The following is a 24,122-nucleotide window of genomic DNA, read 5'->3' on the forward strand; positions in this document are numbered from 1 at the left end:
AAAAAGATTAACTGAAAGTAATAATTGCTATTATAAAGTAATAATTCAGCAGAATCTGAGAGTGGGTTTGCTCAAACCTAATGAGAAAAAAGAATAGCTAGTAGGTAAATTAAGGAACAACTTCCTCTTATGATAAATGTAATGAATGGTGTATTGTATAGTTCTTTGATTTTTTTTTCAGTGACTGTAGCGACTGGTACCACAAGAGACAGCTCCATCTGCAGCTGGAAGATTATTTATTAGCAAATCTAACTAGCATAGTAATGTACTGTTAAATTTTATGCATGCAACAAATTTAAAGAAATACTTCTATTAAGTTATTGGAATACTGATTCCAATATGACTGCATTATAAGATGGATTCTCTTCATACACAGATATCTACAGGAGGTGGGTTACACAGATACCATTCTAGATGTGAAATCTAAACGAGTGCGAGCTTTGTTGGGCTTTTCAAGTGATGTCACTGACAGGGAAGATGACAAAAATCAGGACTCAGTTATAAATGGCACAGAGGCTGAAGTTAAAGAGACCGCAATGATAGGGTAAGTGTTTTGTTTGGAAAATATTTTAGCTGTAATTTTAGTTATATATTTTTGATTTGTGATATTGGTACTTTCAGATACTGAGCAGAAGTAATTATAATAAAGCTTAGCTTAATAAAAAATGAAAAATTTGGTAGAAGGTAACACATAGGGTTTAGAGTTATTTATGATTATTTGTAAAATTTTTCTACTTAAAATATTTTCATTTGCTTGTAATTTATGGATTAATATTTTAATATCTTAAAGTTATTTATTCTTAGGACTTCATTAAAGATCTTATTTAGAAATAAAATTCAAAGCAATTGGAATGAAATTTCTTTCTTGGAGACCTAGAGTTCACAAAATTCTCAAATTCTTTAGGACCCTCAAATTCTTTAGGAGTAAAACCTTTTCTTAACTACTTTTGTTATCTACTAATGCTATAACTCATCTTTCCTTTGAAAACATCTATTTCTAGTATTTACTTTAGAAAGAATATGTGAAAAATTCAATAGCTGTTTGGAATATTTTGTTTTGCTTTTTGGATCATGTATCATATAAATTATATGTAATTCTGCTCCAAATGTACATGAACATTTAAATGAGATTCTTTATTAAAAACTAAAATGACTTGATTCTTAAGGAAATTAAAAAACCAAAGGTTCTGTGAAAGTCTAAATAGGATGTTACTTTATTTTAATGCATATTTAGGTTGGAAGGAGGGTTTTAATAGACTTTTATATCTATTACATTTTACCTAAAAAATTATTGCAAATACTTTCAGAAAATAGTACTCCAGTTATCTTGGTCTTCACTTATCTTTTGAAACTGGACAAAGATATTTTTCTGTCTGGTTTGTGTAGGTAGAGATGGAATACAAAGTATTAGAAATCAAAATCATAGCTCTCAGCAGATTTAGAATTTAAGATTTATCTTTTTTAAAAGTTTGCCCATTGTTGTGGCTAAGTTTTTTCAGTAAAATATCTTCTTATCTGAAATATTTCCTAATTAACTGGAGAGAAAACTTCTGTTTTGACCGTTAGGAAATTATTACTGTATTTATTTTGAGGACACTAAATTCAAGTCATGTATTTGAAATTTAGTAATTTCCAAAACGTTGTTGGTTTACTCAGTAGCATGATCATATGTTAATTTGTTAACTATTTTGCTTTTAGTAACTTTATGCATACATTTGCTTTTTTCAACTCCAGCTGTTTAATAGAAATAAGAGATTGCATCAGAGGAAAAAGAAGCCATATTTCCTAGTTATTTTCTCAGTTGTGGAAACTTCTGTTAGAAGAGTTGCGGAGAGGGAAATGGAAGCAGAAATAATAGAATTTTTTTAAAAGAGATATATGTTAAGATTGACTTAATTAGGAGGGGAAATTCTTTATGTTAGATTATCATTAAAAAAAACAATAACTATGTGCTATATTGCTTTTCCAGTTAAAATCCATGGAAATGTTATGGTAAGAGTCACTGTAGATCATGATGATTTGAGGGATCAGAGTTAAAATTTTAATAGTAGCACAACATGTCATGGACTAATTTCTTACATTGAATTTAAAAAATTAACAAAATGAAAATGTTTTAAACCAGAAAATCCGAGTTAACAGATTCTGCCTCTGTGCTGGATAATTTCAAATTCCTTGAAGCTGCAGCTGCAGATTTCAGTGATGAAGATGAAGATGATGACATTGATGGAAGAGAGAAAAACATTATTGATACTTCAACAGTGAGTTGGATAACTCAGATATAAGTATTTTTAGGGACCAGTAGGCATATTTTTAAAATAATCTATGTTGTTTAATGTAAACATATAATTTTTTTTTCCATGAATTTGGGAAAATTTAATCTAAAAGAATTTTCAGTATTGATTTTAATTCAAGAATATTTTTAGTATAGCAGCTTTCTCTTAAAGGTCCTTACTCTTTGACTATTTATTAATTCATTAAACATTTCAACATTTCTATAGGGCTGGTGATTATGGTAAATGTGTGTGTTATAACAATGCAGTGTTACTGGTTGCTACAGGACAATAGAACAGACAGACCCATTGTGGTACTTGATGGTGACTGGCATCAAGTTTCATTGATGCAGTTTTTGTCTTCAAGACTGCTTTGGAAGAAAAGTTTTATATCCTTTCAGAAATCTTGTATTAGATGTTTTCAGCTTATTTAGAGCTTTATAAATTTATTGACTTCACCATGCTGATTTCTTGGGACGAGAAATGTCTCTAAATAGCTATTTCTTCTTTCTCTTCCTTCACCATTTTATCTTCTCCCCTTTTATTCCTTCTTTTCTCTCTCCCTACTCTTTCCCCTTTCTCCTACTTTCTCTCTCTTCTTTGTTCTCCTTTTTAAAAGTAAGAGATGAAGGCTTACTTTACTTTATTCTAAGAAAATGTTCACATTTCCTCTTTCACATTTAAGAAGGGAGAGGGGGAAATTAAGGTAATATGGACAAGACCTAAAAGTAACAGCCTTAGATTAAAGTCCCAGTTCTGTCATTAATTATCTGTACTTCTTACTCCTTCCAGTTTAGTTTTTCAGTTTGTAAAATGTGTATTATAATAAATACCCATATTATCTTCAGAGGATTTTATGAGGAACAAATGAGACATTATATGTGAAATTATATTTTTAGCTATGAACTACTTTTTTTTATTTAAATTTTATTTTTATATTCCCCATACAATTACAACCCTCTGATTTTGACCCCAATCCCTCCTTTCCCCGCCCCCCATACCCTATAGAGTGTCTCTGGTTCATGGTTGTTTGTTGATTTTGATATTTTCTTTCTTATAGTTATTCTTTTTCCTGGTCCCTTATTTAAGTTTTCTAGATTCCTGCTATGAGTGAGACCATCCGGTATTTTCCTTTTTCTTTCTGGCTTATTTTGCTGAGCATGATCCCTTCCAGCACCATCCATGTTGCTGCAGATGGCATGTGTTTATCTTTTTTTGAATGCTGAGTAATATTCCATGGTGTATATGTACCACATCTTCTTGATCCAGTCATCTATTTTTGGGCATTTGGGTTGTTTCCAAAGCTTAGCTATTGTAAATAGTGCTGCTATAAACAGAGGGGTGCAGGTGCTCTTTGGAATTGATGTTTCTGTGTCCTTTGGGTAAATACCTAGGAGTGGAATTGCTGGATCATATGGAAGCTCTATGTTTAGTAGGTCCAGAAATCTCCACACAGCTCTCCACAGTGGTTGGACCAGTTTGCACTCCCACCAACAGTGCAGAAGAGTTCCTTTTTCTCCACACCCTCGCCAACATTTGTTGTTGCTAGTTTTTTTAATATGTGCCATTCTCACTGGTGTAAGATGGTATCTCATGGTAGTTTTGATTTGCATTTCCCTGATTACAAGTGATGTTGAACATTTTTCATATGTCTGTTGGCCATTTGCATTTCCTCTTCAGAGAAGTTTCTTTTTAGCTCTTCTGCCCATTTTTTGACTGGATTATTTCTTTGTTGTTGTTGAGTCTCATCAGCTCTTTGCAGATTTTTGTGATCAGTCCTTTATCATTAGTGTTGTGTGCAAAAATGTTCTCCCAGTTGGTGGGGTTTCTCTTTGTTTTTGTTATTGTCTCTTTTGCTGTGCAGAAGCTCTTTAATTTGATGTATTCCCAGCTGTTTATCTTTGCCTTCACTATCACTGCTTTGGGTGATGTGTCTGTAAAGATGTCTTTGATGTGCAAATCACGTAGTGTTTCGCCTATATTTCCTTCTATATATTTTATGGTTTCAGGTCTTATGTCTAGTTCTTTAATCCATTTTGAGTTGATTTTTGTGTATGGTGTGAGGTAGTGGTCAAGCTTCATTCTTTTGCATGTAGCGACCCAGTTTTCCCAGCACCATTTATTGAACAAACTTTCTTTGCTCCAATGCACAGTCTTTGCTCCTTTGTCAAAGATTAGTTGACCATAAATCTGTGGGTTTATTTCTGGATTTTCTATTCGATTCCATTGGTCTGTATGTCTGTTCTTGTTCCAATACCATGCAGTTTTGATGATTATGGCTTTGTAGTAGAGTTTGAAGTCTGGGAGTGTGATGCCTCCATTCCCTTCTTTTTTTTTTCAGGAGAGCTTTGGCTATTCGGGGTTTTTGGTGATTCCATATGAATTTCATCAATAATTGTTCTATTTCTTTGAAGAATGACATTGAAATTTTGATTGGAATAGCATTGAATCTGTATATTGCTTTTGGAAGGATGGCCATTTTAATAATGTTTATTCTTCCAATCCATGAGCAGGGGATGTCTTTCCATTTCTTTGTGTCTTCTTCTATTTCTTTTAACAGTGTTTTATAGTTTTCTTTGTATAGGTCCTTTACCTCTTTTGTTAGATTTATTCCCAAATATTTGATTTTTTTGTTTCAATAAAAAAAGGGATGGTTTTTTTGATTTCTTCTTCTTCAGATTTATTGTTTGTGTATAGGAAGGCTACTGACTTTTGCGTGTTGATTTTGTATCCTGCTACTTTACTGAACTGATTGATGAGTTGAATTAGTTTTTCTGTGGACTTTTTGGGGTTCTCTATGTATATTATCATATCATCTGCAAATAGTGATAGTTTGACTTCTTCTTTTCCTATTTGGATTCCTTGTATGTCTTTCTCTTGTCTTATTGCTCTGGCTAGGACTTCCAGTATTATATTGAAAAGCAGTGGTGAGAGTGGACATCCTTGTCTTGTTCCAGATCTTAATGGAATTGCTTTCAGCTTTTCACCATTGAGAATGATACTGGCTGTTGGCTTGTCATAGATGGCCTTTATGAGGTTGAGGTATGTTCCTTGTATCCCAAGAATTTCAAGGGCTTTTATCATGAATGGGTGTTGCACTTTGTCAAAAGCTTTCTCAGCATCTATTGATATTATCATATGGTTTTTATATTTCTTTTTGTTGATGTGTTGGATAACGTTGATTGATTTTCGGATGTTAAACCATCCTTGTGTCCCTGGAATGAATCCTACTTGGTCGTGGTGAATTATCTTATGGACACATTGTTGGATTCTGATAGCTAAAATTTTATTGAGGATTTTTGCATCAGTGTTGATTAGGGAGATTGGCCTGTAGTTTTCCTTTTTTGTGTTGTCCTTGTTCGGTTTTGGTATTAGTGTAATGTTGGCTTCATAGAACGTGTTTGGTATTGTCCCTTCCTTCTCAATTTTTTGGAAGAGTTTGTGAAGGATAGGCACTAATTCGTCTCTGAATGTTTGGTAGAATTCATTTGTAAATCCATCAGGTCCTGGGCTTTTGTTTTTGGGGAGGTTTTTGATTACCATTTCAATTTCGCTGCTTGTAATTGGTCTGTTTAGGTGTTCTATTTCTTCTTTATCTAGTTTTGGGTGATTGTAGAGTTGTAGGAATTTGTCCATCTCCTCTAGATTGTTAAACTTGTTTCCATATAACTGTTCATAGTAGTTATTAATTATTCTTTTGATTTCTGCTGTGTCCATTGTGATTTCTCCTCTTTCATTTATTATCCTATTTATTTGTGCTTTCTCCCTTTTTGCCCTTGTGAGCCTGGCTAGGGGTTTATCTATTTTATTTATTTTTTCGAAGAACCAGCTCTTGGTTTCATTGATCTTTTGGATTGTTTTTTTAGTTTCAATTTCATTTATTTCTGCTTTGGTTTTATTATTTCTTTTCTTCTACTGTTTTGGGTTTTTTTGTTGTTCTTTTTCTAGATCTTTGAGCTTCGAGATTAGGTTGTTTCTTTGAGTTCTTTCTTGTTTCTTGATGTGAGCTTCTATTGCTATATATTTTCCTCTTATTACTGCTTTTGCTGCATCCCATACATTTAGGATATTGGTGTCCTCCTTGTCGTTCAATTCAAAGAATTTTTAAATTTCTTCTTTGATTTCCTCATTAGTCCAGTGGTCTTCCAGTAGTGTGGTTTTTAATCTCCATGAGGTAGGAAAGTTCCTTGCCTTCTTTTTATGGTTTATTTCTAGTTTGATGCCTTCATGGTCAGAAAAGATGGTTGATATGATTTCAATCTTGGTGTATCTGTTGATGTTCGTCTTGTGCCCCAGTATGTGATCGATCCTGGAGAATGATCCGTGTGCGCTTGAGAAAAATGTGTACTCCGTTTTTTTGGGGTTTAGTGTTCTATAGATGTCTGTTAAGCCCAATTGCTCTAGGTCCTTATTTAGAGCTTTGGTTTCTTTACTTATTTTTTGTCTTGTTGATCTATCCATTGTTGATAGTGGTGTGTTGAAGTCTCCCACTACGTATGTGTTTTCTCTGATGTCTGTTTTCAGAGAGGACAACAGTTGTCTGATATATTTTGGTGCTCCTTCGTTTGGTGAGTATATGTTAATGAGTGTTATTTCTTCTTGAAGTATTGTCCCCTTAATCATAATGTAGTGACCATTGGGGTCTCTTTTTATCTTTTTGAGTTTGAAGTCTGTTTTATCTGATATAAGTATAGCTGTTCCTGCTTTCTTTTTTGGCCCATTTGCTTGTAGGATTGTTTTCCATCCTTTAACTTTGAGCCTATTTTTATCTTTTGTAGCTAAATGTGTTTCCTGGAGACAGCAAAAGGTTGGTTTTGTTTCTTAATCCAGGCTGCAACTCTGTGTCTTTTTATTGAAGAGTTTAGTCCATTTACATTTAGAGTTAATATTGATATGTTAGCATCTGTATTTGCCATTGTGTTTGTCTTTCCTTTGATTTTATTTATTTATTCTTTTAATAACTTTTTTTTTTTTTTGGCCTTCTTTCATTGTTATTCGTCCCTCTGAGGTTCTGGCTTTAGGACTCCTTGTAGTATTTTTTGGAGTGGGGGTTTAGTTGTAATGAAATTCCGGAGTTTCTGTTTGTCTGGGAAGGTCCATATTCTTTCTTCAAAGAGGAAGGAGAGCTTTGCGGGATAGAGTATTCTTGGTTGGCATCTGTTTTCTTGGAGTCTGTTGACTATGTCCCTCCACTCTCTCCTTGCCCGTAGTGTTTCTTTGGAGAAGTCTGATGTCAGCCTGATTGGCTTTCCTTTGAATGTTATCTGTTTCTTCCCTCTTGCCAGCTTCATTATTTTTTCCTTGTCCTGGATTCTTGGGAGCTTTACTATTATGTGTCTTGCTGTATTTTTCCTTTCGTCGTGGAAGTTTGGTGTTCTTCTTGCTTCTTGTATATCAATTTTCAGCTCCTTCTTCACATTTGGGAAGTTCTCTTCAATTATCTCTTTGAATATTTTCTCTGTTCCTACATCTCTCTCCTCTCCTTCTGGTATTCCTATAACTCTTATATTTCCTTTCCTCATGGAGTCAGATAGTTCCCGAAGTCTTTCTTCGTTCTTTTTCCTTCGTACTTCTCTTTCCTTTTCTGTTTTGGTTCTTTTTATTTCTGTGTCTTCAAGAGTACTTATTCGTTCTTCCATTTCATCTATTCTGCTTTCATTGCTTTTCCCAGAATTCTTTAGTTCTTCCATTAATTCTTTGATCTCCTGCATTTCTTTTACTTCCCTCTTTAGGGACTCAATTTCATTCTTCTGACCATTGTTTTCCCTCTCTAGGGACTCAATTGCATTCTTCTGATCGTTGATTATTTTTCCCTTATCATTGTTTTCCTTTATGACTTCTGTTAGTTTTTTAATCACGGCAATTTTAAATTCTCTTTCTGGAAGGCTCAGAAGTTCTTCCAAGTTACTGTCGTTGCAATCTGGGTGCTGGTTTTCTTTTTGTGGTGTGCTTTTTACCTGGGGAGTTGCTAGGTTGCGTGTGGTTCTCCTCCTCCCTACTGTCTGTTTTCTAATTTGCCGTATGCGTTGGGACACTGTGTAGTTGGGACTGGCCGGCATCTTGGGTGAGCTTCTCTGCTCTCCTCTGGTTCCTCCAGGAGTCATCTGTCAGTTTCAAGCAGTCTTTACTGGAGAAATGTCCCTGTTCTAAAATGCCGATGTGGGGACACACTCCCCTGTGCGCCTGGTCTGCCCCGGCGGTGGGTTCCTGCTCCCCCTCTGGGCTTGGACTGCAGGCCAGAGGGGGTCTGGCGTGGGCGAACTTCCCCCGCTCACCTCTGGCTCCTGAGGACGCCTTCTGCAAGTAGTCTTTACTGAAGAAATGTCCCTGTTCTAAAATGGTGATGTGGGACACACTCCCTGCGCGTCCGGTCTCAGGCACACTCTTCTGCGCGCCTGGTCTGCCCCGGCTATGGGTGCTCGCTCCCCCTGTGGGCTCAGACTACTGGTCGGAAGGGGCCCGGCGTGGGCTAACTCCCCAGCTGGCCATTGGCTCCTCTAGGCGCCTCTGCTGGCTTCAAGTCGCTAGGTGGCGCCAGAGATCTCTCCTGGAGCCCTTGGGGAGCTGATTTTCCACCCCGTGGGACAGGGAATAGAGCGGGAATGGTAGGGAAACCTCAACGGCTTTGGGGTGCTGTGTCTGCCTTGTGCCCCACCGTCGTGGGGAACCCACGCCCCTAATTTCGTGCCCCGTGTCTCAGTTCCAAAGCCCTCAGTTCCAGGACTCAGGCTGTAGCCCAGTTCAGTGGCTCGGGAATGGTGCCTTTTGAATCCTGCTCCCGTGCCTGGGCGCCTGGTTCCTGCTCACACAGTGAGGGCCTCTGCGCGTCTCCCCGCAAGCCTAGGTCACAGGCGCAGGGACCTGGGCAGCTGGGATCTGGATCTGCGTTTGCTTTTCAACTGCACTGCTTTTCCGCGCGCGATCCCGATTCCCATCCGCACTTGGTTTTCCAGCGCGCCGCTTTTCCGCGCAATCCTGACCGCGATCCGCGCCTGTTTTTCCAGCGCGCCGCTTTTCGGTGCAGGCTTACTGGGCGGCCTGGGGCTGTGTGCTGGGGCTGGTCTCCTCCCCGGGGGCGGGGTCTCTCTTTAATGACGCCCAGAGCTCACCTCCGCAACGGCGGATCCTGCAGGATTCTCCACAGCTCCGGTTCACGGGGTGTGGTGGCTGAGATAGTTCCTTTCCACTCCCAGTCCCACTTGCTGCGTCGTTTGTTCTTGTGGGTCGTTTTGGTTTGTTGTTTTCCTCCTCTCTGCGGGTCGGAGAGTGCCGCCTCTGTGGGCGGGGGAGGGGAGCAGGGTTCTGCGCTTCCCTCCCTTCTGGTCCTCTTTTATGGCCACTTTCTTCTTCGGGCAGTTTGCTGGCGTCACCCGTTTATCTTCCATGTCCCGGTTCTCACTGGGACCTGCCGCTTTTCCTCCCTATTCACTTTTTTTAATGGGAGATCTTACTCGCAGCGTCTCCTCGCCGCCATGTTGTTCCGCCCCCTTGACATTGAAATTTTTATTGGAATAGCATTGAATCTGTATATTGCTTTTGGTAGGATGGCCATTTTAATAATGTTTATTCTTCCAATCCATGAGCAGGGGATGTCTTTCCATTTCTTTGTGTCTTCTTCTGTTTCTTTTAACAGTGTTTTATAGTTTTTTTTGTATAGGTCCTTTACCTCTTTTGTTAGATTTATTCCCAAGTATTTGATTTTTTTTGTTTCAATAATAAAAGGGATGGTTTTTTTGATTTCTTCTTCTTCAGATTTATTGTTTGTGTATAGGAAGGCTACTGACTTTTGTGTGATTTTGTATCCTGCCACTTTACTGAACTGATTGATGAGTTGAATTAGTTTTTCTGTGGAGTTTTTGGGGTTCTCTATGTATATTATCATATCATCTGCAAATAGTGATAGTTTGACTTCTTCTTTTCCTATTTGGATTCCTTGTATGTCTTTCTCTTGTCTTATTGCTCTGGCTAGGACTTCCAGTATTATATTGAAAAGCAGTGGTGAGAGTAGACATCCTTGTCCTGTTCCAGATCTTAATGGAAATGCTTTCAGCTTTTCACCATTGAGAATGATACTGGCTGTTGGCTTGTCATAGATGGCCTTTATGAGGTTGAGGTATGTTCCTTGTATCCCAAGAATTTCAAGGGCTTTTATCATGAATGGGTGTTGCACTTTGTCAAAAGCTTTCTTGGCATCTATTGATATTATCATATGGTTTTTATATTTCTTTTTGTTGATGTGTTGGATAACATTGATTGATTTTCAGATGTTGAACCATCCTTGTGTCCCTGGAATGAATCCTACTTGGTTGTGGTGAATTATCTTATGGATACGTTGTTGGATTCTGATAGCTAAAATTTTATTGAGGATTTTTGCATCAGTGTTCATTAGTGAGATTGGCCTGTAGTTTTCTTTTTGTGTGTTGTCCTTGTTCGGTTTTGGTATTAGTGTAATATTGGATTCATAGAACGTGTTTGGTATTATCCCTTCCTTCTCAATTTTTTGAAAGAGTTTGTGAAGGATAGGCACTAATTCATTTCTGAATGTTTGGTAGAATTCATTTGTAAATCCATCAGGTCCTGGGCTTTTATTTTTGGGAAGATTTTTGATAACCATTTCAGTTTTGCTGCTTGTAATTGGTCTGTTTAGGTGTTCTGTTTTTTCTTTATCTAGCTTTGGGTGATTGTAGAGTTGTAGGAATTTGTCCATTTCCTCTAGATTGTTGAACTTGTTTCCATATAATTGTAGCTATGAACTACTTTCTAAAAGGGTAACTTCTCTGTTCTTAGTATTTCTTCTGCTTCCATCAAAGCTTTAATGCTTCCAGACTCTTGTTTCCATGGACAATATTTAGTTGTGCTTGGCTAATACATCTCTGTTATGGATATTATTCTAATTTAGGGTGGTTATCCCTAGTTTTTCTTACCCAACCATATAGTAATAGCATTTATTTTAATGTAATAAAAGAAAATGCTCAAACTTGTGTGATACATTATCTTTGTTCTAATTATTTGGATTATACTACCTCGTGATTTCTATGTAGTGATGGCATTGAGATACTATATTCACGTGAAAATGCTATAATCATACCTCAGTGGTAAATAATAACTAATTTTGATGCTTCATACTTCTTTGTTAGTCATTACATTTTTAAATATAATTTAGTCATTACATTTTAAATATTAAATATTAATAAAATCTACAGCTATTACTTATGTTCTTACTAGAAATCCCTACCCGTAAACTGGTTTCTTTTAAAGTAATCAAATTCATAAATACCCTTTCTTCCACTTAGTGCAGTTTGTGACCAAACAGTGGAAAGACAGTTATTATAAATACTTTATCCCATTAAACACTAGACTCAAAAACTCTGTTTTTAAGGAAAAAAAAATTTCTAAACAAATAATTGGTTTCTTTTTAACAGTTTTGCTAATTTTTATGATATAACACATTTATTTTCATAGATGCAATGTAATAATTACATGCCAAAAGAACTAAACATTTGTCTTTTTGTAGCAAAGAAAAGCAGGATTTAGAGGTTTTATTTTATGCTAAAGTTAGTAAATGGCTGAAGATTATCCTATTAAATTGTGTAAAACAGATTTTTTAATGCTATTACATTTCTTAAGTCAAAATTGTTTGATAGATTCAATTAAGAATATACAGCAAAGAACTGTTGTGTTTAGACTATTATATAATGTAATGTTTTCATATCCATATATGATGTCCTTTGCTGTTTGCTCTCTACTGAAGTTTGATTTTTTATAGGGTTACATTCTGAATCATTTTACTCCTCTCTGTCTTCTTTTTCTTCATGATTCTCTTGACCTTATTTTCTCCTAATGTCATATTTATCTGCTTTCTCATCATCATATAATTAGATAAGTGTAGTAACAATCTTATACAGGAGGTGACCAAAATAAAAGATAGTTCATAAATAATATTGGCATATAGATATCAAAAATCATCTGTATATACATGAAACCCTAAGGTTCGATCCTTCAACTGGGTTTGTGATTTCAGAGATAATCCTAAATACATAAAAATGAGATATAATGGCCTTTATCAAATTCCATTCAAATCTAAGTCAAATCTCACTTTAAAAGATCATGTTTTAGGGGAAATTTTTAATTTAAAAAGTAATTGGAGGAAATTGATGCAAGGTCAGGATTGAAACCTTAGAAGCCTTGAGGCATGGATTTCTGAGTTTGTGCTTTTGTGGTTTTCAGTTTTGTAAGGAAATAATGTACAGTGAAAATTTATCAGGAGTGATTTCTTCTTTTGGTTCAATTAGAATGTCTGCAAACTGCACAGATTGCATCCAAGAAAGTAAAGCCTGAGTATGGTTCACTTAATATATTTTGTTGGGGATATTTTTCATTTATCAGTAATTTAAATACATGCATTATTTTCCAAAATGTTTTCCAAGTATATGATTCCATTCATTTATTTAAATAACAAAAGAGTTATCATCAAACAAAATTGAAATCACTGCTTCAAAATATATACTGCATGTCTTTTTAGTATCATACTTGCATTTCTCACTGAATTGGATAGGTATTAATATCATTTAACTCAGTAGAGACGTACTTTCTGAAGAAAACTATAATGGGGTTTTCTTAGCAGTAAAGGGATGCTGTTTCCTTTGTTTAAGTTAATTCCATAATGCATCCTGATGTTTTTTAATTGAATATGTTTTTTCATTAGATTGTTAGGAAGAAAGCATTGCCTGAGAGCAGTGAAGATCGAGATACAAAAGAAGCTCTAAAAGAGTTTGACTTCTTGGTTACACCGGAGGAGGGAGACAGTGAATCTAGAAGTGCAGGCGATGGAACAGACTGGGGTAAGGAAGCATATTAGATCCAGCCAGAGGTGGTTATATAAATAAAAGAATATTTTACCACAAGGGCAACATCTTGAAAAACACTAGAATCTTAAAATGTTTAAATGTTGTGCATCTTATGAACTTTTTACTGCATTTAACTTTTATCTAGGGTGTGTGAGTGTGGTTATTTTATCTATTTATATCTATCTATGTCTAAATGAACTCTTTTATTAATTCCCACAGTAGTAATAGCTTCATGATGTGTGCATGTGTTTAAAGAAGGTCGTACAACTAGTTATATCTTTTTTTAACATGAGCAATGCACTGTGAAAATAACTTGAGTTTCAGTTGTTTTTTTCTACCTAGACAGAACTTAAAAATATAGATTTTGTGCAGTTTAGTATGAGAATGTAACAAGGGATTATAGAGATTTAATTTCTGGTATCTTGAGGAAAGAAGTATAAGTTGAAAAGTTGTAGTTAGATCATTCATTCTGGTCAGGTTTATGCAATGCATAGAATTTTTGCATAAATTGTTCTACATGTATTTAATGTATTAAACATCTGACAGAAGTCAAAACAGGTGTTTTGTAAAACTTCCATAGTGTAACCGTAGGAATTTTTAAGTGAATTCTCTCTGTAAATGAGATGGGATTATAATAAATGCTTAAAAATGATCAGTTTTTGAACAGCTGATCAATTTTCAGTATATGTGTTTCAGAGAGAGAGGCAAAAGAAAGACACCCCAGATGGATATTGAGAATGTGACAAAATTTTTGCTTGAGGATGAAGGATTCCAGGACTCCCTTAGCTTACAGGTTGTGTACTTTAAAGACAGATAAGACTAGAGAACCAGTAATGGTACTGATTTTTCCTTAGGGCTTTCCTTTGTTGCCAATTTAATACATGTTGACCTTTAAATTCTAAATGTTTTATTCTTTTAGAAAAATGGATGTTTTATTTTCCACAGTCATAATTTTTGTCTTACTACATAGTTCAGTTCTGCCAATGACCTAACACAATTTTCTACTTGCAGGTTTTATTCAACCATAAAATAAAATTTTAAGGGTATTTTATCTTTGGTTTGGAAATTTTGCTTTTAATGTGTAAAACAAGACTGTACAATTAGTTTAGGAAACTAATTTTGCATGTAACTAGGAGGAAAAGTAAGTGAAAGATCTTTGCTTCTGTTCACTTCTTCTGACACATTAACCGCTAGTCTCATGCTCTTTACTTAGAAGATCAAAATCACATCTCATTCAGATATATTTAGAGGAGTAAGGAGTTTCTTGCTTTTGAGGTAGAGGAATGAACATTGCTTTCACTTTTTTTTTTTTTAAAGATTTATTTATTTATTTATACAAGCACTGGGTACAGTCAGAAATGCGGGAGGGTGAGAGAATTCACCAGAGCCAGAGTGGGGAGCAGAACAGGCAGACTGATGAAATACACTGCTGAGGGGAGCAGCGGGTGTGGCAGGAGAGGTCTGCGCACCATGTGGGACCCTTGCTAGAGGCCGGGGATCGAACCGGCGCTGCAGAGGCTGTGGGCAGCTTCACAGCCGAGCACTCAACTGCTGTGCCACCGGGGAGGCCCTGCTTTCACTTTTATTAAGTGCAGTGTGCACTTTGCATTTTAGACATATAAGTTCTGAAATATCCACACATGGGGGTGAATATGAACAATAGTCTTTCATAGACTTATTACATAGTTTCTTGGGAGAAGGAATTATAAGTTAATTCACCTTTTGAAAAATAGTTCTCTTATATTTAAGAATTATTATTTACCAATTAGCTTTAGCTGAGAAATGTTTCTTACATTTTCTGCCACCAAGAAGTTAGAGTACATAGGTAAAGGAAATTGGATTAGAAGATAAAATTTGGTGATGTGATATACTTTCTAAAGCTTATACCTTGGTATAGGGGTGAGGTGAAAGACAAATATATGTAGAAAGTTAGATAATTTACATTACTCTATTTTGCGATATTTTACAGTCTTTAGTTTTGCATCTAAAATAGTGTGTAATTTTCCAGTGAGAATGGCACATATTAAAAAAACTAGCAACAACAAATGTTGGCGAGGTTGTGCAGAAAAAGGAACTCTCCTGTACTGCTGGTGGGAGTGCAAATTGGTCCAACCACTATGGAGAGTTGTGTGGAGATTTCTTGACCTACTGAACATAGAGCTTCCATATGATCCAGCAATTCCACTCCTAGGTATTTACCCAAAGGACACAGAAACAGTAATTCCAAAGGGCACCTGCACGCCTATGTTTATTGCAGCACTATTTACAATAGCTAAACTGTGGAAACAACCCAAATGCCCAAAAATAGATGACTGGATCAAGAAGATGTGGTACATATACACCATGGAATATTACTCAGCATTCAAAAAAGATAAACACATGCAGTTTGCAGCAACATGGATGGAGCTAGAAGGGATCATGCTCAGTGAAATAAGTCAGAAAGAAAAAGAAAAATACCGGATGGTCTCACTCATAGCAAGAATTTAGAAAACCTAAATAAGAGACCAGGAAAAAGACTAATCAATACAAGTAAAAATCAAAATCAACATGCAGCTATAAACCAGAGACACACTACGGGGGGGAGGGGCAGGGAAAGGAAGGACTAGAGTCAAAATAAGGGGGGGGGTGCAATTGTATGGGGAATATAACCATAATGAAAATGCATACATTGTGCAAAGATGGAAAATGATGTAAGAATTATATAAAATAAAATGTTTTAAAATCAAAAAAGAATAATGCAAACCTGAAAAAAAAATAGTGTGTAATTTTGTCACAGCTTTCAGTGAGATCTTACAATATAATGATTGCTAATCAGTAGATTAGAAAGTATATATTCATGTTATGGTATACAAACCTTAGCTAAAAAATACTTAAGTTAAAGAAAACACAGCTAAAAAAATTGACATTAAAGTAATCTAATTGCTACTTAAATAATATTACTGATCCCTTTAGCCAACTTTTGAGACTTTAACTAAAAACTATACTGAACAATACTTTGGAAGAATATTCTTTTTAAAAGTTGCTGTTTGGGCCTCCCCAGTGGCACAGCAGGTTGAGCGCAGCGCTGTGAAGTTGTCAGCAGCCTCTGCGGTGCGGGTTCGATCCCAGCCAGCCAGCGAGAATCCCACATGGCATGGCAGACCTCTCCTGTCTCACCCACTGCTTCCCTCAGCAGTGTATTTCGGTCACTCTGCCTGTCCTTTTCCCAGCTCTGTCTCTGCTGAATCCTCTCACCCTCCCGCGCCTCTGGCCTGTACCCCAGGCTCTTGTATAAAAAATAAATAAATCTTTAAAAAAAAAAAAAGACAAAAAATAAAAAAAGTTGCTGTTAAAAGCAGGATATCTAGAAAAGTAAAAAGCAAGACCAGAATGCTCTCGTTTTCATGCCTATAGTAAAGTGTAAGTATTAAAGTTTCTGTTGGAGGTTTAGAGATAATGATATATGTTGAAGGTTTTTTTTCATTATGACTTTCTCATCTACTTTAGGTAACTACTTTAAATATAGATTGCACTTGTACATATATATACATATTTATAAATATAGACTCAAGACTCATGTAAATAAGATTCAAGAACTACAGGTGCTACTGAATGATAAATAATTTAACTTCTGTAATTTAGGGGTATAAATAAGTTTTAAAAATTAGTTATATACATGAAAGATTTTAATTAGGTTCTTTTAACTCTTACTTAAAATACATACCTGTTTTTGTTACATGAACAACTGCTATATAAGTACTCCAAAGTTTATATTTAAATTTTTATGAATTTATATAGTAAAAGACTTAGGGTTTGTGTTAATTTTTACCAATTGAAGTTCAGAAACATTTTTGTATCTTGGTTAATTGGCCTAATAGCCTAAGATTTGGGCAAGTGTGGTTGAAGGAAGCTAATCTTCTGGATGTAATTTCAAGCCGGTTATCTCCCACATATAAAACCTCACCGTCTTCTGACTGTAAATAAATAAATAAATCTTTAAAAAAAAAAAAAGATGAACCAATGGTTTCTTATTTGAAATACATGTTCATTTAAGTTAATATTTTGTCCATGAAGAAAAAATAGCTGCAAATGTGATATAAAATTGTTTTGTAGAAGTATTTATTATTTATTATTATCGGAAACAACATGATGAAAATGTTTTGTGATCAGCTCATGGACAGAAATATCTTTGTAAATTGTGAACAACCGTAGTTACTCAATTTCTGGAAGAGATATTATGTTTCTATTACTGATTTTTCTTCTTTGTATTCAAGGTAGAGTTAAATTTTCCTCACTTATAGAAACCATTTATAATGAGCATTTGTTGAAACTTTCTAATGACTTTTTCTACTAGGGTGTTAAGTAATTATTTGTGCTTTTATTGCCTTTTTGGAACCTTCCCATGTATGGGAAAAACTGATTATATTTTAGAGCACAACTGATCTCTCAAAGCTCTTGTTCTCACTTGAAAATACTATCTAGGCTGATTGGTATTGGTAGGTTCCTTTGCCCCAGAATCATTAAAAGTGATTTTCTTATGCAGTGTTAACACTGACAGTAGTAATTTATAACCATCGCATGCAATAAATTTTCATCTGCCTTTACACATTTTCCTTAAATCTCATAAATTTGGAATTTGTGTAATTATTTAACCCCTTACGATCTTACTTTCAGGGACTCTGTGATAAAGTTAATGCTATTGCTTTTCCTTTTTGTGGCAAATATTTGAAGAATTATTTGAAATAATTACTTAGTCATTGAAGAATATAATGGATACTTAATTTAGTGACATTTTTTCCAACAGTACAAAATTCGGAAACCAAGAGGAAGTTAAATCTCTCCTATTTTACTGTCTTAAAGAGGGCATATGTCAAGTTACACAGGTATTTTAGGCAGCAATTCCACAATGTAACTAGATCTACTGTATCACATTGAAGTTTTTTTCCTGAGAAGTCACTCATCTGCACATACAGTAGTTAGGCCATTTCATTGACAATTTTATTGTAAGGATAAGTAGGATTTATTTACCTCCAAAAATAGCTGCATTGTCCCTTGCTTAACTTTGTATCAATGTTTGAGTCATGGCCCAGAGTAATATATGTTACGTATGTACATTTTAACCTAACCTTCTGTGAAATTACTGGTGAACACATCAGTGCCTATTCCTAAATCTGAGCTGTGTCACTCTTAGTTATATCCTGGAAACTTTTGTTTATAAGTTGAATGAATGGAATCTTTCAGTTAACTAAAGATTTGACCTCACGTGTTTTAAGGATTTTCTAATTCATAGTCAAGGTATTTCACTTCTAACCAACAAAAAAGATTGCAAATTCTGTTTATTGGAATAGACTTTTAAATTATTTTAAATGCTTCATATCTCTCCCACCCCTTATAAAAAGAATGAATATGCTTAGGTTAAGAGTCTCATTAGTTTCTGGCAAGTCAATAAATTTTACTTACATTTTTTATTACTGTTATTGTATGAGTATAGTTAAGATTATGATAAGGCTAAATTTTTACTTTAAAAAACTGAAGACATTGAGGGATCCAAAAGCCACCCAGTTTAATTTCTCATTGAGATCTGATTAATGAAAATCAGCATTTTTAATTATTAGATCTTTCTGCAAAATACACTATCTCTACTGTTGATGGATTATAGTTGTTTATACATTTTTTATTGTGTTAGTATATTCAAAGACCAAATAAACAAGTTTTTTTTAACTGTGAATTGAAACTTATAAAACAGGCAGGTTCCTGCTTATTCTGGTTAATTTCCATCTATTACAAACATTTTTAAAAAGATTGATCAAGTGTCTTCTATATACCAAGTTTTCTATGTGAAGAGCCCTTCCACTAAGGACCATACAGTCTACTGAGTGGCTTTAGGCAATAAGCAATAAACATGGTCAAGGAGATAGTATGTCAGAAAGTGACAAATGTTATGAAAAATAGAAAAAGAATTACAGAGTAAGAGAGATAGAAAGTCCTAGAGTCAGTGGGGAGGATACAGGTTACAATTTAAAATAAGGTGGCCATGATAAGTCCCATTCAGAGTGTAATACTGGAGCGTAGGGCTTGAGGTTGATGAGGTTTTTAGCCATATAGTGTCTCGGAAGGAGTGTTGAGGAAGAAGAAAACCAGAGCAAATGCTCTAACAATATCAGCAACAAGTATGTTTCAGGACTCAAGGAAGAAGCCAGAGTGATTCTAAGGGCCTGGAGCAGAAAAATTCTAAAGGAAATGTAGAAATAAATGACTAAGTCATGTAGGGTCACGTAGCTCACTGGTGAGGTGGGTAGATACAGAAGGGATTTGAACAGAAAGGTGACATGATCTGACTTTTATTTTAAAGCATTGCTCTGGCTGTTATGTTGAGAATAGATTACCCAGAGCAACCAGTGTTAATAATAGACTTCTGGGGGAGAGGGAAATATTAGCAGTAATTCTAGCAAGAGAGAGTGGTTAGAGAAGCAGTGAATGTGCTGAGAAGTACAGATTCTGTATGTGTTTTGAAGATAATATTCCTAAAATATTTGATGTGGGTTGTAAAAGAAGAGAGTTTTTGATCTAAGCAAATGGAAGATGAAATTGCCATCATGAGATGGGGAACCCTGTAGATAAAACAGATTGAATGGAAGAGATTGGTTTTGTGTGTTTAGTTTAAGACTTCAGATTTCCTCATGGAAATAGAGTGAGCTGTTGGATGTGAGAGTTCAAGTGAGAGTTCTGAGCTAACAACATTATATAGTTATACACTATTTTATAGTAAGTATACAACACAATATTTACTCTTTAAATTTTCTTCTCTTGAATCAGTCAAAACTGGTTATTGACATTTTTACTAGAAGCTAATTTTTTTATTTAAGAATTTGTGAACTAATACCATGTAAATTGCTTTTAATTTTGAATGAAGCATTGATGGCTAAATTTGTAACTGATATTTACAAGGCCTATAGAAATAAAAAATGATCATATTTTGAAGAACACAAATATAAAGTGTTTGAAATGAAGAGATTATTAAAGACTATTTTATACTAAATCTCTTAATAGTGATTTCCTTTCATCACATAAACTAATACATTTTTGTGTGTGAGTGAATTGAATTCAGAAAATGGCATAAAAATGAGGGGTTCTTGATTACACAGTTTTGGGACTTAGTTCACTCAAAGTCACTGACATCTTCTAGGCTTTTATATTTTTTTTTAAAGAGAAATTTAACTTTAGTTGATCATTGTTAGCTATTATATATTGCATAACATATCTATAGTGCATAAACAGTATATTTTAAAGATAATATGAAGAAAATGGTTGTTATGTTATATATTAATTAATATACAGTGAATTGACTTAGAGTATTCAATATTTTATTGAAAAAGGTTGTTTCATTTGTTTCACTCTGTTTAGAAAAGGAAGACCAGTGTCTCATGCCTGAAGCCTGGAATGTGGACCAGGGAGTAATTACCAAACTCAAGGAACAATACAAAAAGGAGAGAAAGGGGAAAAAGGGGGTGAAGAGTAAGTGGAAAACATTGTATCTGTAAATCATAAATCTTGCCTCTTTCACGTCCCCCAATTTTTTTTCCAATGTTTTCCTATACTACTTACTCTTTTTCTTTTCTGCTCCTGCCCTCTTTCCTTTTACCTGCACTCAGGGGTTGAAATTAAATGGCTAGCTATTTGAATTTATGAACTTAAAAAAAGAGAAAGCGTGAATCCAGAGCCACATGAGAATGTGGGACTACGTATCCAGTCATAATGATAATTGATTTTTAAAAGTATATGTGTTTAATTACAACAATGGTTTTTCACTGTTGACAATTTAAATTCTTAATCTAGTATGACCGTCTACCCAAATTATTCTTTGTAATATTAAATCTTGGAGACAGAAAGTTAATTTCTACCCCTGAATAGTCTTTGTGTTTGTTAAACACAGTTCATTTGCTGTCACCACTATATGCTATACAGGGCACAAAGTCAAATACACAACTTTTAAAAGTATCTTCTAACTTAAAAATCTTGGCCAATTTCATTGCTAATAATATTACCAATTAGTTTTTTTCTTTCTAATAAAATGTACACCACATCTAAAACAGAAACAAATGAAATTTCTAGCCCTGTGAATCATATATACATATAAAATCTCATTCATTATGCAAATTATTAATAACAGTTAGCAATAGGTTAAGTATTAAGTAGGTTAAGTCTATTTAAGAATGTAAAATGGAAATACAAAAGCCTTCAAACATCCCTGAAAACTGTCTTACACGTCCTTTTAGGAGAGCAAGGCTAGACTACCTCCTTGTGCTTCTGTTTTCACTGACAGTATGAACATAGACCTCCTTTTTATGGCCGTAAGAATTTCTTCTTTTGTGATATTGAAGTAGTGTAAAGTGAAATTAAAATCCAGTTTAGTGAGACCTGGATGGAAAAGTTGCAAAAGATTATTCTCCCCCTCTTTTTATAGTGATGCTAAGGCTTATCAAAGACCAGTCATTTCTGTTGAGAAATTCTTTTACAATTTGGTACTTACTTATAAACATTTAAATCTTGATTTAAACTATCTTAGAATTTACAAGTATTCAGCTTGAATTTATAAAAAAAAAAAATCAGTGGCTATTATTGCTGCTGTCATTTAACAACCTATTCCATAAGTGAGAGATACTTGACGCCCTCTCAATAGAAATTAAATCACTGTGAGAAAGATGAATGTTAAAACAAGAATAATTATACCTTTTTCCAAATGTGCTGATTAAAAAATCCTAAAATAGACTTTTGAGGAAAATTTATATGTAATATATGAAAAACAAGGAGATATTTTATTTCTAGATTGACTTAAAGTTGATGTATTTCTTTAGGTCACTATGCTACAATAATGAATGTCTTGAAAAGTAAAAGGTCTTTCAATTGGAAAGGTCTCCAGGACTTTAATAGAATTCATCTACTATTATATTGATTAGTCAAGTCTTGTTAGATATCGAGGCATAGCTGTAGTTGAACCTTAGCACTTAAAGTCTAAACTGTACCATTTGACTGGAACTGTATTCCTACTAACAGAAGCTATTGGATACATGCATCTGGGAATTATGATCACTATTAAGGCAAAACAACAACAACAAGACAACACAATATTCTTTTAATGTGGTAAAGAAAAACTTCTCAGAATTTTTAATGTCTTACATTGAAGATTAGAGAACTGTAGACTGTGATTCAGCACATTTTATTTATCTTCAGTTCATGGTATCTTGATAAAATAAGTCTGGGAACAAATGAAGACTTGTGATAAAACTGAAAGAAAGAGTTATAATTAAAAACAAACAGCAGAGAATGAAGTTTAAATTTATAAGTCACCATAAATATATTTTTTTATTGCACTGTTACTCATTGGGAAAGTTTGAGACTTTCAATATAGTCTAGTAGAAATATTTCCAGTCAAATTGTGCACTCCACTTATACTGTCTTGAAATATAATTCTAGGTGTTAGTTTAAATTGCTTAAAAATAGTTGTATTCTTTGCTGGTATAGGAAAAAAAAACCGTAATGGACTATGGGTAAGATTTTCCCATTCTTAATTAAACTTATAACAGGAAAAACTACCGAAGATCTGTTTCAGCCTCTATCCTATATAAAACAGTCAAAACAGGGATGTGGGAGAATGAAGAATCAAAGTTCAGGTAAGTAATCAGCAGGGCATGAGACTTCACCTCGGGTACCATAGCTTCAGAATGTAAGGCAGTGAATGCAAGTTAATTTAAACAAACTAAAGGAGTTGTTGTTTATTCAGTACACAGTAACTTGGCAATCTATGATATCTGCCTGCACTTACAGCAACATACAAGGATACGGAATAGTAATACAGTGGTTCAAATTGCACATGAGCATTCTTTTTTCTTGCAAACAGTGATGTTATTTCATTAGCTTAATTTTAAAAATATATAAAATGATTATTTTCACGAACTACTATGCTTTTTAAATGATTTGAAAACTTAGAAAATATGTGTTTTTGACATAATACATAGTTTTAAAGGTAAATATTGGCAGATTTGAAAAAGGCTTATGGCACACTTGTGTTGCAGTTGACTAATTCTGTTTCCTCTTTTTGTCCCCTCCCTTTTTTTGGGCTAGGACCCAATAGGTCAAAACTACAAGATATGCTTGCTAATTTGAGAGATGTTGATGAACTTCCTTCGTTGCAGCCATCTGTGGGTTCACCTTCCAGACCCAGCAGCTCCAGACTTCCTGAACATGAAATAAATAGGGCAGATGAAGGTAAGTATTTAAGTCATTCTAGTGCACAGAAACCACTTGGATATACATAGCTAAATTGAGTTATTAGAGAGAACTCTAAAAAAAGAATTTTATTCTACAAATGTTTACTTTATAACATTAAGATCACAATGTAGAATAATTGTTTTATTTACTTAACAGAAAAATCATGAAAATTAACTTACATTATTATAATTTTAAGATTACATATTATAATTTAGACTTTATGCTTAACTTTCTCCTTTTGGATAGTTTTTTGTATAAGTACTTGTGGTATAGAAATACTGTCTTTTAAAACAAGTTCCGATTTATCTATAAATGATAAAGTGCTTATATATAGAAATTAACTAAGCTATATATTTTCAGTAGCTAAAAATCTATTATGGCATAAAAGTAATCTTAACAATTGATATTTTTCAAAATTGCCTTGCATTTAAATACTGTAATTATTTGCAGCAAGTAGATATGCCTCTTTCTGATTATTATTTATTGAATAAAGCAACCTGGGAAAAAGCTAAAGAAAAATCATATGGGTTTTCTTATGTGATTTTTAAATTCAGCAACATTTCTGAGAGACAATTTGATAAGAGCTTGATGAATAGATTTTAGGGTTGGTATACTTTTTCAGTGAAAGTTTTGACTATTACATGCTTAGTTATTTGTTACAGTTGACTATCATATACTTGAAATTTATTACTCATACATTAAACAATGAAGAATCACCTATTGTGATGCTCCACCACTCTACTCTAGATTTACATTT

General features: G+C 34.4%; 1 protein-coding gene across 2 annotated transcripts in view; it reads left to right on the plus strand.

Annotated features, from left to right (window-relative positions):
- The window catches only part of STRN (striatin), a 93,781-nt gene that overhangs the window by 44,058 nt on the left and 25,601 nt on the right, over positions 1 to 24,122 (plus strand). The window contains exons 5-10 of one of the 2 annotated variants that reach the window (XM_037528230.2): positions 377 to 544; positions 2,123 to 2,258; positions 12,976 to 13,111; positions 20,501 to 20,611; positions 22,681 to 22,767; positions 23,219 to 23,362. In XM_037528230.2, the coding sequence (XP_037384127.1) occupies positions 377 to 544; positions 2,123 to 2,258; positions 12,976 to 13,111; positions 20,501 to 20,611; positions 22,681 to 22,767; positions 23,219 to 23,362 (782 nt within the window). The remainder of the gene's footprint in view (positions 1 to 376; positions 545 to 2,122; positions 2,259 to 12,975; positions 13,112 to 20,500; positions 20,612 to 22,680; positions 22,768 to 23,218; positions 23,363 to 24,122) is intronic. The other variant, XM_037528233.2, reaches the window with a different exon arrangement.

This window comes from Talpa occidentalis, unplaced genomic scaffold (assembly GCF_014898055.3).
Source record: "Talpa occidentalis isolate TD23 unplaced genomic scaffold, MPIMG_talOcc4v2.1 talOcc4.5, whole genome shotgun sequence".
Taxonomy (NCBI): domain Eukaryota; kingdom Metazoa; phylum Chordata; class Mammalia; order Eulipotyphla; family Talpidae; genus Talpa; species Talpa occidentalis.